Source organism: Plodia interpunctella, chromosome 9 (assembly GCF_027563975.2).
Source record: "Plodia interpunctella isolate USDA-ARS_2022_Savannah chromosome 9, ilPloInte3.2, whole genome shotgun sequence".
NCBI classification, from domain to species: Eukaryota; Metazoa; Arthropoda; class Insecta; order Lepidoptera; family Pyralidae; genus Plodia; species Plodia interpunctella.
In genome coordinates this window covers 6,459,630-6,477,433 of record NC_071302.1, presented here as the reverse complement: position 1 = coordinate 6,477,433, position 17,804 = coordinate 6,459,630, and the positions used below count along the sequence as shown (strand labels likewise).

The following is a 17,804-nucleotide window of genomic DNA, read 5'->3' as shown; positions in this document are numbered from 1 at the left end:
ATACTTTAGTGATGCAACTCTAGGTTTGTTTTCAGAGCTCATACTTGGATATATTATTCGAAATAATATTTCATAGGTTATGTGTATTATTATTATATTGCCTATTATTCAGTGATACTGTTTGCAGCACGGTCACTGACATTAGCACCTACAATGGACCAGCAATTCTGTTTGCGCTGGAACAACCACCCGAACAACCTGACTGATGTACTTGCAAGTCTACTACAGAGAGAGGCGCTGTGCGATGTCACATTGGCCTGTGATGGGGAGACTGTCAAGGTATGTATCATTCTTATATTTAACAATCAAACATCTTTATTTAAGTGTAATTCAAGTTCATCTGTGTTTAGTGGAAATTCGTAAAATTAATTTACATTTAATAATAATAAATAATAAAATAAATAAATAAATAGGGACAAATGACACAGATTGAGTTAGCCCCAAAGTAAGTTCGAAACTTGTGTTATGGGATACTAACTCAACGATACTATATTCTATAACATATACATATATAGATAATAAATTTAAGATTTGATTATATCAACTATAGAGATTACAATATGCATCTGAGGTGTAATGTATAGCTACCTAAACCTACTCAATTGCAGAAGCTATAATTAAATAACAATATTCAATATAAAGTGAATAACCTACCTACAAAATTATTTCTATTTATATTCAAAAGTCTATGGAACATCGCTACATATTGCAAAACTGAATCTAAAATCAAAGAAAGTATGATTACTGTTTTGGTTGTATTTGTTTAGGATGCATATAAATATTTGCCTACTGCATCATAGTGCATCATCTGCAACTGATTGTTATTATATTACAAAGTGCATTAATAGTAAACAAACTTGAGTCATTGTAATGAAATGCAATAATAGATTATGTCATTGAAAGATCCATTCATTATTCTTTGATTTTGTGAGAATTATAGGTATGATTTTTCAGAAATTGAATTTTATTTGAAAGTAGAATAAATCAAACTTTATTACAATAAATAATTAAAAGGGTTTAATAGTTTATATCAAATCATTTAGCATTGTATGCAATGATATTCTAATCAAATATATCAATTGTAATCAATAATAATTTAGATTTTTAGCTATGACTTTACCAGAAGCAAAATTTATTTAATTAAAAGCAATGTCTATCACTTGATTAGTAAGTTGGCACCAAGGTATTGCTAGATTATTAATAAATATTTTTTGTTTGCTGTATTTATTAAATTTTTCTGTCGAGACAGGAAACTGCAAATATTGAAGACTGACACCTAACATATTATAAAACAAAGTCCTCTGCCGTGTCTGTCTGTTTGTGATAAACTCAAAAACTAGTGTACGGATTTTTTATGTGGTTTTTACCAATAGATAGTATGATTCCTAAGGAAGGCTTTGGTGTATAATTTATTGTATTTTTACCCGAGCAAAGCCTGGACGGGCCACTAGTTAATCATAAAATTTAAATATAGTAGTAATTCCTATCAACATCTTAATAGGTGTGATATCTTTATCCCTAACTTGGTAAATAGAGCCAAAAGACTTCAAACACACTTGAAGAAATGTATTTATGTGGTTAGCATTGAACTTTTATTAGTGTTAGTACATCACTTATGATAGTTTACTTTTAACTATTCTGCATATGAAGAAATGCAACTGACATATTCTATGTTCCTTCTTTGCTCCTGGACCAACAATTTAAAACACATTTAAAAAAATCTTCATTAAACAGTTTGTTGGCCTTCTATCATATCATGTTGGCAGACCACTTCTATTAAAGTTATTATGTATTAGTTTCTCATTAATTGTTCTTACATTCCTTAATTGTTTCTACGATGTGTGATAATTCCCATTAATATTATATCAAATGTTGCCCGGGGCTTCACTCCTCTGGGAATTTTGAGATTTAAAAAAATTGGATAATGTACCTACCTATCCAATGGTGAAAGACTTTGAAATTGGTTCGTATCGGTATCGGTAGTTTCGGAGATTACCCGCCCTCAACATACAAACTCACAAATGCAAACTCTTTATAATTATTAGTATGTATGTAGCTTTTATGAAAGACCTGTCCCTTATATTAAAGATGCAAATAAAGTATTGAGTTTATCAACTGTCCATGCTACCGGAGGCATGACAATTCATTATTAACTACAATCTATTCCAATTGTATTAAAATCTGCCGAGCGGTTTTTGATTTATAATATTAGTGTGGATTGTAGATAGATAGTAAATATCCATATCTATCTTATCCATATCCTGGATGTATGTATGTTACAACATACACCTACCAGAAAAATGTTCCAACTTGCACCTTATGTGAAGTACCTACCTAGGTATTATTCGGACGTTACTTTGACTATCTCTATTCATTTAGTCAAGGTAGTCTGGATATTTAAATATTTGTTAATGTCAGAAGGTTAGTCTTTACCTCACTTGTACATATATTTTAAATTATATAATTTGAATTCAGGAGCCAAAGTTAATGCGTACAGGTTTATCTCACCAAATGTTTAGCACTAACCACAATGTCAATGTCAGTCTGTGCGTTTAAATGATAAATATAACACCATATGGGTACCATCTTGAATAAGCAGTTTCTAATGGCTTCTCCACACCATCGGCAAACTCAAACAGATGCCGACGCGAATGAACGTACGTTACGTATTTTGTATATGTCCTTTTTACCGCAGGGATAAGCCAGCAATGTACATAGAAGTTACGTTTATACGCTCAGATTAGAAAGAGCGTATTCACGTTTTATTCCTCAGCCGTTGAGCGTCAGAGCTCAGGGACCGCTTTCCAATTTTTTCGTCCCGATTGAAGACTGTTTGTTCTATAAAAAAGAAATCACAAACCCTCATTATAATTATGTATTTTAGAGTTCCATGATATTTAATGAATGTAAACAAGTACCTATAAAATTTTAATTAATGTATTTAGTAACCAAATCCAGCTCAAATCCTAACATACCTCGCCCTTTTCTTTTGTGACGCGCAAAAATACAGTTTTAATAAGGTCAATAACACTGTCCGCTAGCCACTTCCTTTAAGCCGTTTATATTCAACAATTATGAAAGTTAAAAGTTTTATGCAAATAAAATGCATTTTTTTTTTGTATGTAGGTTGAAAGGAGTCTTCAAAAGAGTTGCATATTTTAGTACTTTCTAATTTTGAATGCCAGTTGTTTGGCAGGTTTTAGGGACTAGTTCCGCTCGGCTAGAAGTGGCTTAGGCAGCATACATGTCTATAAATAAAACAAACATCTTGTCTGCCGAGCCATTTCGTCCAAACTAATAAGTATTTTATTAACGAGTACTAATTTAGAAGTATTATGGTTCGATTAAATAGCGTTTGTAATGTAAACCTCTTATGTTTTATATACTTCCAATTTGGGCATCCTTTAAAAAGTTCAGAAAGTCAATGAAATATATAATCAAACAGGTTTTGAAAATATCGTAATGATTACAATGTTTGATGTTTTGCTTCAAATGTTCGATCTTTCGGATCTGGTTGTGCACGGCAATTGCATTATAGTACCGTCATTTAGCCTGGCCAGCTCGGTAACGGGAATCCTTAGTGGCCGGTACAAGTGCTTCGGAGCAGCGCAGACATTCATATATTTTATATCTTGCGCCGGCGCCGCTGTAGTCTACATCTTCCCTATAATGTTATTCATCAACTTTAATTTATTTGAAACATAAAAACTCGTCGTGAAAGCAGTTTGCTTTTTGGTGAATAGAAACTAATATTTTTAAAAAGGGAGTGAACATGATCTTACACCCAAACATCGGCAATCATGATTTTAGCCATTTACATTTTAACCAATAAAATATATCTATGCAGGTTGTTTGCGTTGTAGCAATAGAAATTAACAGCTGAAGTTCAAATAAGGTTTTAAGTCGTGTTTTCAAAATATTAGTAGTCCTCAGAATTATGAATGCAAAATTAGTAATTCTCCTTTACAAGTAAGCACTACCTATAGCATAATTATAATAACAATACTTCTGCCTAAATGGCAGTTACGCACTATTTCATATAGAATACTAACAACATTGAAAAGACCTTCACGAATATTGCTTGCATATTTGACAGGGAAGAAGTATTAATAGAATAGATAAAAGATATTTTAATTTTTTACTCAGTGCATGCATATGCATAACCTATATAGGTTAGTTAGGTTAACATTTCAAACTTAATTATAAGTCCATCATGCCAGTTGCTTTTGGTCTTTCTTAGGCTAGGTTTAAAGATCTTTATTCTCATAAGAAACATTTCACTTAAAATGAGATAAACAACTAAAAATAATTATATGTACTAGTCGCGTTATATAGCTTGATATAATATATATTATATTTATATATTAATATAATAGTTCTGAGCTCATTCTTACCAATAAAATACCAATCCAAGAAATCAATGCATATAAATTTTGTTTTTTGTTTTATTTAATGTTTACTAACATACATATTTGCTCTTAATTTTAGGCACACCAGACCATATTGTCAGCCTGCTCTCCATATTTTGAAAGTATATTCCTGCAAAACTCTCATCCACACCCGATAATATTCCTGAAAGATGTCCGGTTTTCAGAGATGAAGTCATTATTGGATTTCATGTATAAGGTAAATATACTACATAATACTTAAACTTTTAACAATTTTATTTTTTATTTACACATTACATTTACACATTACATATTAAATATTTTATTTAACTTTTTTACAGGGTGAAGTAAATGTTGGCCAAAATATGCTACCTATGTTCCTAAAAACAGCCGAAAGTCTACAAGTTAGAGGTTTGACAGAAAATAATACATTGAATCCTAAGGTAAGTTTAAAATAATTTATATGTTTATTATTAAGGATGGGAGATGTGATTATTTTCTCCCAATCCTAATTTACAATAAATGGGACCGTATTGCATAAATGTACCAACTGTGTTATCTCTATATGTCTTAAATAAAGATTAGATATGAGGCCCGAAACCTAATAATAAATTTACTGTTAATTTATTTTTAAATAACATAAATGTTGTAGCCCGATCAGCTTCTTATTTTGTACCTAGATGAATTAAAATTCTAGTCTGTGCCTAGGTTTAGCAGTTGGCCTTGAAGTTTGGCAACTGAGGCGCAGTGACCCTTACATTTGCATTAATTGTTTTTAGACTGCACAGACTAAACTCTGGTTTTTAGACCCACTGTATTGCAGGCGTAATTTGTGGTCGACTCCCAGGGGGATCGAGTATTCAAATGTGAATAAAGAATAATTTGTTTCTTTGTAATAGAATTGTTTAATTATGTTTGACGTTTATATTATACAATTAATACTTATTACTAATTTTACAGTTTATTTTTTGTAATCTTCACCTTAGAATCATCAATGATGAAGTATATATAAATAATTCTGACTGAAAAAATCTTTATTTTTTTTTTAAGAAATTTAGTAAATTGCACCAAGTTGAGTTTGAATTTCGATTCTTTACTTCAATGCCGTAGTGTAATAGATTTTGCGTATTCAATTTTAGACAGAAGACCGGTCAACGCCATCGGTGAGCGCGGAGAACCTATCGTCGCGCGGTGAGTTCGCTACGCCGCCCGCGGCGCACTGCGCGCCGGCGCCGACGCCGCTGCCGGCGCCGGCGCCCGCGCACCCGCACGCGCCGCTTGAGAAACGCCGCCGAAAGAACTCCGCCGCGCCCAGGGAGGACGTCGACCTCTCCTACAGACATTATGAGGTACCGGGAAACTGAATTATCCCAGTTTGTGGTGTGGATTGCGAGAAAACACGTATAATGACACAATGCAAAATGTGGAATGCCAAATTCAGTGTAGTCTCGAATCGCGGTTAGTCGAGCAATTTCGTGTGAATTAGCGACAATATTTTATTTATAAGGTTATTGCTAATCTACAATATCTATTACAAAGTAGATTTGTACGTAATAGTTGTATCCATAAAACATGTCTTTGATTTTGGCCACTAAGGGACACATAACCTTGGTAGCTCATAGGCAACTATAGCAAGGTTGATGACAGGAAATATATCATGGACGAAACTAACGACCATTTAAGTTTTTCCTTTCACACAAATCAACACAGGTTCTCTACAAATTGAACTTGAAAAGTGCATATCATCATAAGAAATCCCGACTAAGCACGTCATATTTCCAGGGCCACCTAAAGTCAGTAAAGAGCGGGTCTTGCGGGTCGGGGTCGGAGCCGTCGACGCCGCCGCCGGCGCACGTGCCCCGCGCGCCCGCGCGCTCGCCGCTGGCGCCGCAGACGCCGCACGTCAAGCAGGAGCCCGACACGCCCTATCCCCCGCCCGCGCCCATGCCGCCGCTCCACCCACCGCCGCACTTCGACCAGGCGCCGCATCTCACGGTCAGTCATTTATTTCTCATTGGAAAAGTAATAAACAAGCATATTATATGGTTTGGTGACCGAGTCGCTATCACTGTCGAATTTATTTACAAGTTTAAAAGTTTGATCGCTGGGTCATTCTTCCATGCCCATCTTCCATTCTATATTAATTTTCTGTACTGCAAATACTTTGTTCATAATATCAAACATAATTTATATGGAAGGTGTATAACAGTGATATCCTATGATCTACGTTTCGGATTAATAAAAAACAATCCTAATACCTATATTTAATGAATGCAAAAATTTGATCTATCAAAGTGACGCTTTTATGCATTTTATTTTTTACGCATTCAATAACCAATTTGTTGTATATTTTCTTTCTCGACGCCAAACTGACCTTAACGACTAGGACTCGTGTTAAAAGTTATTTTTTATGTAAAAAAATAATTTCAAACAAAAAATATGTCAAAGCATATTGTGTAAATAACATTCAAATATTTTTCTTGAATTGAATTCAATATTTATTTTTTATGCTTCCTTTGCTATTTATGTTGATTGCATTAGGAATATATGTAGTATTCGTTCGTAACAGTCTTGTTATGTCATATATTGTTTAACGATAGTAGTTGTAGTTATGATAGGTTCCTTCTAACTTTATTACTTTCTACTTCGAATAGTAAAGTATGTTTCTATTAATCAATGTATGTTTTCCCATTAAATGGGTGTCTTTTCATTTTTACAACTTTAGTAATGTTAACATTTTGCAGTTAATACTTATCCTCTTTTCCTAGTTTTAAGGACGATCTTTTTCTTCTGTTACTTCATTGTACTCGCTTTTGCTTTTTTTTTTAAACTGTAAATTAATAAATGTTAATATATGCCGTTAATCAACGGACGGTCTAAAAACAGGAAGGAATGGATCTGCCTCGTAAATTACGATCATTAATTGGGATTAATATCAAAATTGGAAAGTAAAGCAGATCCTTTCCTTATCTGTTGGCAGACCTTGGATCACCCCGTTATGGAGACGAATGTAGCCGTTGTGAGGTTGGGGTCGCCTCCATTGGACCTGAGGCACGAGCGAGCGAACAACACCATTCTGGCTTCAATCCTCGCCGGTCCTTCACAACACTGCTCAAACCAGTCTCCGTCCGCGAGAAATACAACTGTCAAAAAGTCTGGCCGCTTCCGACCCAGCTGGCTTAGTCTATACCCTTGGCTGCAGTATGATAAACATCACAACATCATGTACTGCACCTATTGTAGGAAGTGGTCCCACGAATTGACCGCGAATAGGACGTCCTTCATAGAGGGAAATGCCAACTTTAGACTCGAAATAGTAAATCATCATGATAAGTGCAAAGCCCATAAGTTTTGCCACGAACGTGAACAATCGCAAAATACTGAAATAGAATCAGCTAAAGACACTCCTAGTGACACAGACAATATGACAAACCCTACCTAATTCAAAACTAGTATTTAGAACACAGTTGATTTATTTTTTGAAATGGTGCATTTGACTATTATTAAATAATAAAAATATGACAAAGAATTCTAGTGTATTACAAAATACAATGAAGTCTGTAAAAATGGTATGTAATATGAACAAAACCATTTCCTAGTAAAACTGGCATTTAAGACTAAGATTTTAAGTTGACTGATTGCCTATTTGTTTTATTTATTTGATATTTTATATAATAATAACACAGGAGAATCATCTACAATGAACATTTTGAAGATTGTGTAAAGCAAATCTAGCTACAACAATAACTTGCTAACTGGTGTAGGCTCAGTTCAATTAGAATTTTTAAAATGTTCCACCAAAATCAGATATTTTTCCTGTTGATCTGCAAATCTTTGTGAATAGAAAGACAACTAGCTTTTGCACTCATGGAAGTGATATCCAAGACACGAGCTTGTATTTGTAGTGATACATTTATTATGATTTGTACTTTCGACGAGAAAATTATGTTACTGTTGACTTTTTGCATTTGTATATTTTATGCTAATTTATGATTTTATCACTCGATTGGTTAATCTTATGAGTGTTGTGATGGCGCTATCTTTGTAGCATTTAAATATATTTTTCACTGAACAATGTGTGATAACTAAGAATCTTGTTTAGGAATTCCAAGAAGGCTTTTTAAACAATGTCAGTCCTTATTATGTAAATATGGTGAAGTCGCAATGTTAACCGATATACTACCGATATCATCATTTTGAAGCATTCTGAATCCGATTTAGGAGAATTGAAATAGAAATCCGGCGCTTATTTCCTATCTATAATCGTCATTTCTAATTTAATTCTGTTATTAATTTTATTTTTTTGCTAGAGTAAACATTTAAACTGTGATAATGATATGCTATAATAAATAGCATGTATAACTTAAATGAAACCGAATCGGTGCCATAGTGTAAACTTCAGTGCAGTATGTTGACGTGATATAATAAATACTATTTTGATTAAAGCTTTCGTATATTTCAATTTCACCTCGATAACGGCTCTTTATGTATATTAATTATAGTTGTTGATCTTCTTTTGCAACCAACAAAGTATTGAAAAAAACCGAACTATTTGCTGCTAGTGTATAGCCAGCAGTAGCGTCACTGCTTCTGGGAACCAGGGCCAGGAGTCGTAGTGTAATACTAGCCACCGAATTTCAACATATGTATTTCAAAATTTATATCTACTTAAAGTTTGGTATGTCATGATATAAGTAGTTATTTAATTTTAAATTTGTTACATTATATCTTCCAGAGTATGGAGATGGCAACAATGCTAACACAGCACTCTATTGGGAACGAATGCAACGAGAACGAGCCCATGCTGCAGCCGCCCCCCGACCCCAACGACACCATAGATGGTGAGTCAATCTGCTCCTTTTTCATGCCGCACCGAGCCGAGGAATGTATTTCTATCTCTTTTTAGCATACTGTGAAATTCTAGAATAGGACGAGACAAATATAAATGCTATGAACACTGTTCATTGGCTCGGTGTTCACCTACTATCAGACGATTGTAAATGTTTTTTTTCGGAACGTCAATGTCAAAGTCTAGCTTTCGATTATTTCATTAGATTTTTACAATCGCCTTTTTAGTGATGGAGTTTTAGCCATTTTTTTAATATACTTTATTCAAGTCCTGTATTTTAATTGATAATCTACATGGTGCAAATCCAATGGCAAATTCTTCAAGTTCCTATTTAAGTTGGTTTAGCATTAGGTTGGCTTGAATTTTTACCAGAAGAAAGATATTTTTCTTTGAAATATTAGGTATTGAATATATTTTGTTGTTTGTATGTCAATTAACTGATTAAAAATATCTTATTTCTTCATGAAACATATTTTGGATTGCATTTATCTTAATTAAGTATTGTTTATTATTTTAAAAAATCTAACTATCATACGGAATGGGATGAAGTGTATTAAATTGGTAGATAATTTCCTTGTAGCATGTATAGACATTCAAATAAAGCATGACACCATTCGCTTATTTCCACTGTGTTATTCGCCAATGCTTTTCTTGGTATGCTTTTGTAGTATGTTTATTTTATTAACTTGAAGAAATCGGTGTGACGGTTTCACTTCGACAATGATTTGGCGCCCCTGAGGGACATAGGTCGTCCGTTATGTGATATATTCGATTTATTAAGACGTATATAGTTTTATAAACGATAAGAGTAAAATAAATATATATGCATTTTATATTAATATACTTAGGTAGCATGAGGTGCGGACGTTACAGTTTTGGGAATTCGGTGGATGCGCGCATCCCTTGCTATTTTTATAATTGAGGACTCGGCATGCCAAAAGTAATTCCGAAATGAATAATTACGTATCTTACAGGTGAATATTACGGCGATGACGAAAATATAAAACCACAGGAATCTTTCATGCCCAAATTCGGTAATATAGATAATATAGTGAAATCTTTTAAAGTAGCTCTGAGTCAAAAACCATACAGTGCGCCAGAGTCGTGTAATATTTGTGGTAAACTTGTCAACAACCTAAAGAAACATATGAAATCTCACAATCCAGAGCAACACAAATGCCCTCTGTGCCCGATTATTTTGACGCGCGCAGATAATCTCAAAAGGCATTTGCGCATGAAACATTGCTCCGTTCTGAGGTCTAGTAGTTTATCTAATATTCAAACCAAATGTTAATTGGATTTGTAGAATCGTTACAGGATTTTTTATTGTTAGATACTCAAATTGTACAATATAGGTAAGGATGCACTAGAAATACGCTTCTTCGTACATAAAATAACCAACTTCTTCATTATAAATAATACCTAACATAAAGTGCGCTTATCTGTTATTAACAATTACCAACTTGTACTTAGATTTTAAGGTGTGGTGTGTTTCATTTCTTATTTACCTTTTAATTCTATAAAATACTCGTTAAGTATAAAGTATGGAAAAGCGAAAATCTTTTAACCCACGCTAAGTTTATACACAGTGATACCTTTAAATGTCCAAAGATGTTTGATATGAATGATCTAGATTTTCGCTTTTACATAATAGCTATAAAAATTGACAATTTTGTACGTATTGATATTTGTATACAGTGTTGACATTGTTACCAATGTAAATCGTTATGTATTCTCGTAGTGAGTCTGACTTATAGAATTACAGGTCGCGATTTTAATTTTGGACTTCATTTACATTGAAGTAAAAAAATATAGAGGTATTCCAGAGTTACATTACGATATATCCTTTACATAACATAATACATTACGATATATCCCAGCGATAACAACATCTATAACATTCCATACTGAATTATTTTATTAAAATGTCCATTCCAATAACGAATCTTTAAATATGCAAAATACATCATTTTCTCGTTTTTAATTAATCTATTTAGAAATCTAGTAAAAAATTAATTGATATCAGTACATCACGTTAATTCGATTCATGATATGAGATAAATCAAGCTTGTTTGTATATAAAACTGCACAGCTTTCTAATTAATTTATCTTGTTGAAATCTTGGAAGATCGATATCAATAGCTGACTTATGATCTCTTACTGTTCCTTGTAGATATAATATCGACACATTTTGTGTCAAGGACTGATTTTGCTTGTAATTTAGGAACAATTTATTTTTATTTATTCCTCTTTTTTTACTTCGTAATGAGTTCTAACTAATTTGTTTGTAAGTCTATCGTTATTGTGTGTTTGTTGCAAATATATTCCTTTATTTAAACCACTGTTCTTTTCATTTCCATCCTCTTTCCATGCTTTCTCTTTATATATGTAAATGGCAGACCTATCTCACTCTACAAACGCCTTTTGTAAACAATCTTGGTGACAGTTTATAACGACACGTCATGCGAAAATAACAAGACTAAAACACCATTTCTTCAGCATCATTGATTCATTTCTGCATGAATCTTCCATTTAAATATTTTTGTTTCGTTGGTTAAATACATTTAGTTCTCTTTGGTTTTGAGACTTCAATTTTAAATTTGTACTTTAACGCTTCTAAGATAGAGCTAGGAAAAGCAATATTAGTACAGCCTATGGGTATCACCCAATATTAAGCTTTCAATAGTGCTAAATTAACTGAAAACTATTTATTTGCCAAATGAACCTTATAAAATAGTACGCGCGGCCGATCTGTTAGGTCCTTATCTGCATGTGAGAACTAAGGTACATTTAAATTTTCAATTTAAAAAAAATGACTTCACAATCCTGTGTATGTACAAAGTATGCAAAACTTCATCTTTTTCCTCTGTCTATTGAAAACTGAAAAAAATATAAAACAAATCAAGAACATATTAGCCGAACACGATACAATATATATGAATAGATTTTTACTACAATGCTATTTGTAAAATAATGTGAAAACTGTCATCTTCAGCTCTTGAACGCGTATAGAAATATTCCTAAGATCAAGACTACTAAGATCAGCCGCGCGCACTGTGTTTTTTTAATATTGTAAAAAAAATATAAACTTGTCAACTATGCAGACCAGTCTTAGGAAATAAACTGCATCATTCTGCAATATACTCTGGAATTATATTACGAAGTATGTAGGCGATGCAGTTTGTTTGGTAAGCGAGGTCGCGTCGCAGCGGTGCGTACGATGGGTGGTGTGACGGGTGGCTGGTTGCAGGCTCGAAGGGCTGGCACATGCGGCTGACGTTCGAGCGCGTGGCGGGCGGGCTGAACCTGCACCGCTGCAAGCTGTGCGGCAAGGTGGTGACGCACATCCGCAACCACTACCACGTGCACTTCCCGGGCCGCTTCGAGTGCCCGCTGTGCCGCGCCACGTACACGCGCTCCGACAACCTGCGCACGCACTGCAAGTTCAAGCACCCCGCCTACAACCCCGACACGCGCAAGTTCGAGCCGCCGCCCGCGCCGCAGTCCGCGCCGCCGCCCGCGCCTCTCTTCGCCAACCACCTGGACGCGGGCTTCGACTGATTGTCCATGTACTGGCACGGCATGGACGCTCTGTGAGCGCACCGGTGTCAGAGACTCCTTGTTGATGTGTCAAAATTTTAACAGACCGTCTCGCGTCGAAACTGCTTCCTAATTAGGATTAAGCTGAAGTGCTATTACTTAAACGGGCCTTCTTAAGCCGCTCGTCTCGGGCGACTCGTTTAGTATTGTCTCGGTTGTGCGTTAGACTTGCCCCAGTGTGACCTTGTATAGATTCCAAGTCGGGAATATTAACTATTATGTCGATGTTACTGAATTAAATGACTCGAAGCGTATTTAACTAGGTAAGCAAATTTTTCTATACCAATCGCTATACGGGAACGGGCAAAAGCAATAATATGATGTTAATTTTATTACCATATTATTTTTTATATTATATCGATAGGAATCTTAAGCTATTTAAGAAATATACATTATATTGAGTAGCGGTGCGACCGCGAAGTGATGCTGGCTATTGGGCGGCACGACGTGTCTCCGACTTTCTTGTTATATTTATTCATTAGATAGGAAATTATGAGTTTCCTGTAGCCAATTGTATTTATGTTATTTATGTACATCGTACGGGTGGTGCGCGAACGACATCTAGGGAGGATACCGAGGACTGTCAAGAGATTGTGATCTGTCGTTGGTCAACGACATATAAATATTGACTGAATCTCAGTGTAGATGCATTTGTAACTCCATGAGGCCTTTGCAAGATGGATAAATTTAAGGTTTGTGATGTATTAAAGGATAGCGCCTAAGGAAACATACGAAAAGATTTTTATACTAGACTAGTTGATCTATTTACGGAGATTGTTTTTTTTATACTTAGATATATTCTATGTCTGATTTAATATACTTTTATATAACTATATAATATGATTTATTAGTGTTGTTTGTTTTTATTCAGCATAGTAACATTGATTTCGTTTATATTCAGTTGACGTTAGACGTATGGACATAAAATGTTAACAAGTTTATTATTTTCGTTGGTAGGTGTTTAGTTTGCGGCGACGGGAATGCCCGAAGCCGTCGTGAGATCGGTGGCAACGGGAATAACCATAGCCATCGTGATATCAGATCGGTGGCGACGGGAATAACCATCGCCATCGTGATATCTGATCGGTGGCGACGGGAATAACCATCGCCATCGTGATATCACATCGGTGACGACGGGAATAACCCACTGCCATCGTGAGATCAGATCGGCGGCGACGGGAATAACCGTCGCCGCCGTGAGATCGGTGCTGGGGTCTCAGACCTCTTTCAATTACTATAAGATAGGATGGATCGTTCGAGGTTGCGCATTTAGTAACTAATATTGGCATTCTGCGATTGGGACTAACCTAGCGTTTATGTATGTATTTTTCAATTAAGATTTAAGATTGTTACATTTTTAGCTAAACACTTAGAGTGGTACGGTAACTGAAATGTGATAAAATGGAATGGTGCTAGAACCAAGAGTGTTAACACGCTACGATTCGACTCCTATTATAATATTATTAATGTTTTAATGATTAGTTATTTTGCATTATAATGTAAGGCATCTAGCATCCAGTTGAGGTCGCATGTCTGGTCAACGGGTACACCACGGATCGTTCGCTCCTAGAGATTACAGTATCACTCGAGATTTTACCTTAATTTTTTCAGAGATCTTCAATTTTACTAATAAATAAATATTAAATAATAATAAGACCACGTTTGAATCTGATTAATGTCTACCAAATATAAGAAAGTTCGGATTTTAAATATAACGGCATCCTCATAGGACCCTTGATCATTTCCGAGAGCTAAGTTGTGGTGTTAGTGCTATTTAGAAGCTGTGAACAATTTCACATGTGCAATTTTTGAAAATAGTCATAACTCATAGATAGATTTTACAATTGTCTATTGAATATACGGGCCCACCCGAAATAGGCACTAAGCTCCCGCTCTGTAATTTTATTGTAACTAAAATCACCAAACATGTAATGTACTTCCACAAAGATTTTTATATTTACTTTAAGGATATCAAAGATTTTTATACCTACTGTTCAATAATATATCGTGGGCGCTTATTATTTGATAGCATTTCATACTCAGTGCAATATTACTAGTTATTTAATTACGTAACCAAACTAAAGGATATTTTAAAAGTATATAATTAATGTCTTCGAAGAGAACTACCTAATTGTATTTACATAAGTGAACTATTCCTAATTTCTATCACAGTCTAGTGAACAGTTTGGGTTACGGCGATGTACAGGTTTTATAGCTGGTAATATTAATAATAATTAGCTTGTTTACCTCTGCCAATCGTAATAGTTATGTACTATTTAATAATTTATTATCGCGCAAGTGGGAGTCTTGTTGAAATAGATCATAGCTATCCGTATCGGGTTTCGTGGCGGCGCGGTAGCCCGGGGGAGACGAGGGGTAAGCGGGGGGAGGGCTGCACACACCGTCGCTAGTACACGTCAAACGCTTCATCTAATCATCAATGCATTTTATATTACTATCACTCGAGACCAATTTTAAATATTGAATTTGCTCTATAGCAAATTGGTTGATTAGTAACATAGAATATTATTTTAGATATTTTAGCTTAGGATACTTGATAGTGTCTGGCCAGAATATTTTGGAGTATCACATCGTTTGGCTCAGAAAATATCTATCTTTGATCTCTTTTCGGCTTTCAGAAAGTATGCAACTTAATTATTGTATGGTGACCACGTAATTGGACTTAATGAAAGCTAACTTTATGCCATATGGAATTTATACATAAGGTTAACGAATTACTAAATTTAGTCTTATGAAAATGGAGGTCTTGTGGACCTAGTCACTTGTTTGGCCAATCTATTGAATATTCCAATTTATTGTATATTTAAATTTTACAATTGTATCGCAAGGGATGTGATTTTATCAGTTCGAATCAATGGAGTGCAGGATAAGCTCTATGGTTATTTCAGGATAGCAATGGTCTAGTTTTATTTTGTTCGTCTTTATACAATTAGCAAATTTGTTATAGTGTCGTATATCACAATAGTGTAATTCTAATAGGGAGGGGGTGTCAAATCGCGAACCTATCTGCTGACTGTCAGTCTTGTTATATTATTACATAAAATTTTATGAACAATATGTTGTTTATGAATATTTTGTTTGATGTCTTGGTTTGATGCCTCCGTTAAAGTTTAATTTAAATAATTTTGTTTTATGCAAGCAGTTAATGCAATTTTTTTTTCACATTGTTTGTTTGATGTTATGTAATGCAATTTTAACATGTTGCAAACTCCTGCATTTATCTGTTGTATTTATTACTAATTTTTACATTAAATTGTGGTATGTTACAATCCGTGTAGTTTCAGTTGTGCGTTTCACACGCCCCGCACCCACTTGAATTTAGCGAGTTAGCGATCGTATGTCAGTGTAGCGCGAGTTCGGGTTCGATTCCCGCACTTAGTGACGGCGGCGGTCTGTTGCAGAGCGCGCGGCGCCTGCGCCCGCGTTCTCGTACCACAGCATGTTCGTGGCGGCGGCGGAGAGCCTCACGCTCTGGCGCTGCAAGTCGTGCGGCAAGGAGGTGTCCAACCGCTGGCACCACTACCACTCGCACACGCCGCAGCGCTCGCCCTGCCCCTACTGCCCCGCCACCTACAGCCGCATCGACACGTTGCGCGCGCACCTGCGCCTCAAGCACTCCGCCATGCTGCTCAAACACTAGACGAACAAACGCCACTCGACCCCTACTCGATGACGACCGGGACTTGCACTCGAAACGACGTTAAAACGTTCTATTGTTACGTATACCTTGTTTTGTCGGTATATCGACGTACGATTTGCATTTTAAATTTCGATAAATAGTTAATATTTTACGCACGTTTTCGTGCATTATTTATTGTTCTTTATGGTAAGTACTGTAGTTAACATAATTTGACTATGTTTCGACTAACAGGGTAAATTTTAATGAAAGGCTTCTCAGCAAAACTTAACTTGTAGGTGAATAATACGTTATTTACTTGATTTGCCATAATATATGTAGCTTATTATGCATGTTCAGAAACTGATGTGTATAAAATGCATTTACAATATAAAAACTTAATTCTCCTAATATATAATGATAGTAAGTAAGTATGATGATCCGCAGCAATGATGTAATTTTTATTTGCGTAGTAGATATATCTATGAGTGTTGTCTACGTAGGTATTGACTGGTATTTTAAAGAGTTGCTTAGCAGAACTAATTTACTACTTTACTATACTTAATTATGGGAATGCTAAGAAAAGACTGAAATGGCAACAACTTGTGATTGAAGTTAACAGAAGAGACGTGATCTTAATGTAAATACTTATTGATGTAAATAACTATTTAAAATTTTAGATAGGAATATTCCTGGGACTTAAAGAACGTGTTCAAAATTATACTTATAAAGAAGACACGTTTGTATGTGTAAGGTCGTCTTATCTACGTTTAAGAATTATTTCATCCCAAAATCATATTTTTGTAAACGTATTATGTGCGATAACTGCATGTACCAATTGTTTAGGTACCTTAGCTTTTAATGGTCCAAATGTCGTTCTAGTAAATTAACAAATCATTTTAGTGTCTCAGTAGTCTGTGTTTAGACCATCATATTCATCATTATTCTGCGTAATTAATAAATATAATCTCATCAACAGCTTTTATCATTCTATCTAAGCAAATATATGGTTAATAATTAGTACCATTTGATGTTACGAGTCCCAATCTAAGAATGTACCTATATTGATAATTGAAATATATAAAAAGGTATTGCAAAGCCTTATTAAATTACTTCTATTTAGTTCAGCTTCATTTTTATGGTTTCAAAGATTATAATTTCCCATTCTCTATTATTTCTGGTTCTAGCTCTCTATGGTCATTATAACTGTTCGAATTTGTATACCTATCAAAATATGCTTACAAATTCTCTATAATAATAGTTGGTAAATTCAACAGCAATGTAAATAAATTCATTATCAATTATCACCAGGTCAGTGTTTCTTTGAACC

The 17,804-nt window shown here is 34.8% G+C and overlaps 1 protein-coding gene across 11 annotated transcripts in view; it reads left to right on the top strand.

Moving 5' to 3' along the window:
* fru (fruitless) overlaps positions 1-17,701 on the top strand; it is a 50,969-nt gene extending 33,268 nt beyond the window's left edge. For 3 of the 11 annotated variants that reach the window (XM_053750044.2, XM_053750043.2, XM_053750042.2), the window contains 6 exons: positions 128-279; positions 4,489-4,626; positions 4,730-4,831; positions 5,528-5,737; positions 6,171-6,383; positions 7,369-9,001. In XM_053750044.2, coding sequence (XP_053606019.1) covers positions 128-279; positions 4,489-4,626; positions 4,730-4,831; positions 5,528-5,737; positions 6,171-6,383; positions 7,369-7,830 — 1,277 coding nt within the window. In that variant the 3' untranslated portion in view covers positions 7,831-9,001. Of the gene's footprint in view, positions 1-127; positions 280-4,488; positions 4,627-4,729; positions 4,832-5,527; positions 5,738-6,170; positions 6,384-7,368; positions 9,002-9,123; positions 9,230-10,211; positions 11,579-12,487; positions 16,128-16,259 lie in introns of those variants that run through there. The other 8 variants (XM_053750051.2, XM_064436187.1, XM_053750052.2 and 5 more) reach the window with 5 other exon arrangements.
* Positions 17,702-17,804: the final 103 nt, after the last annotated feature.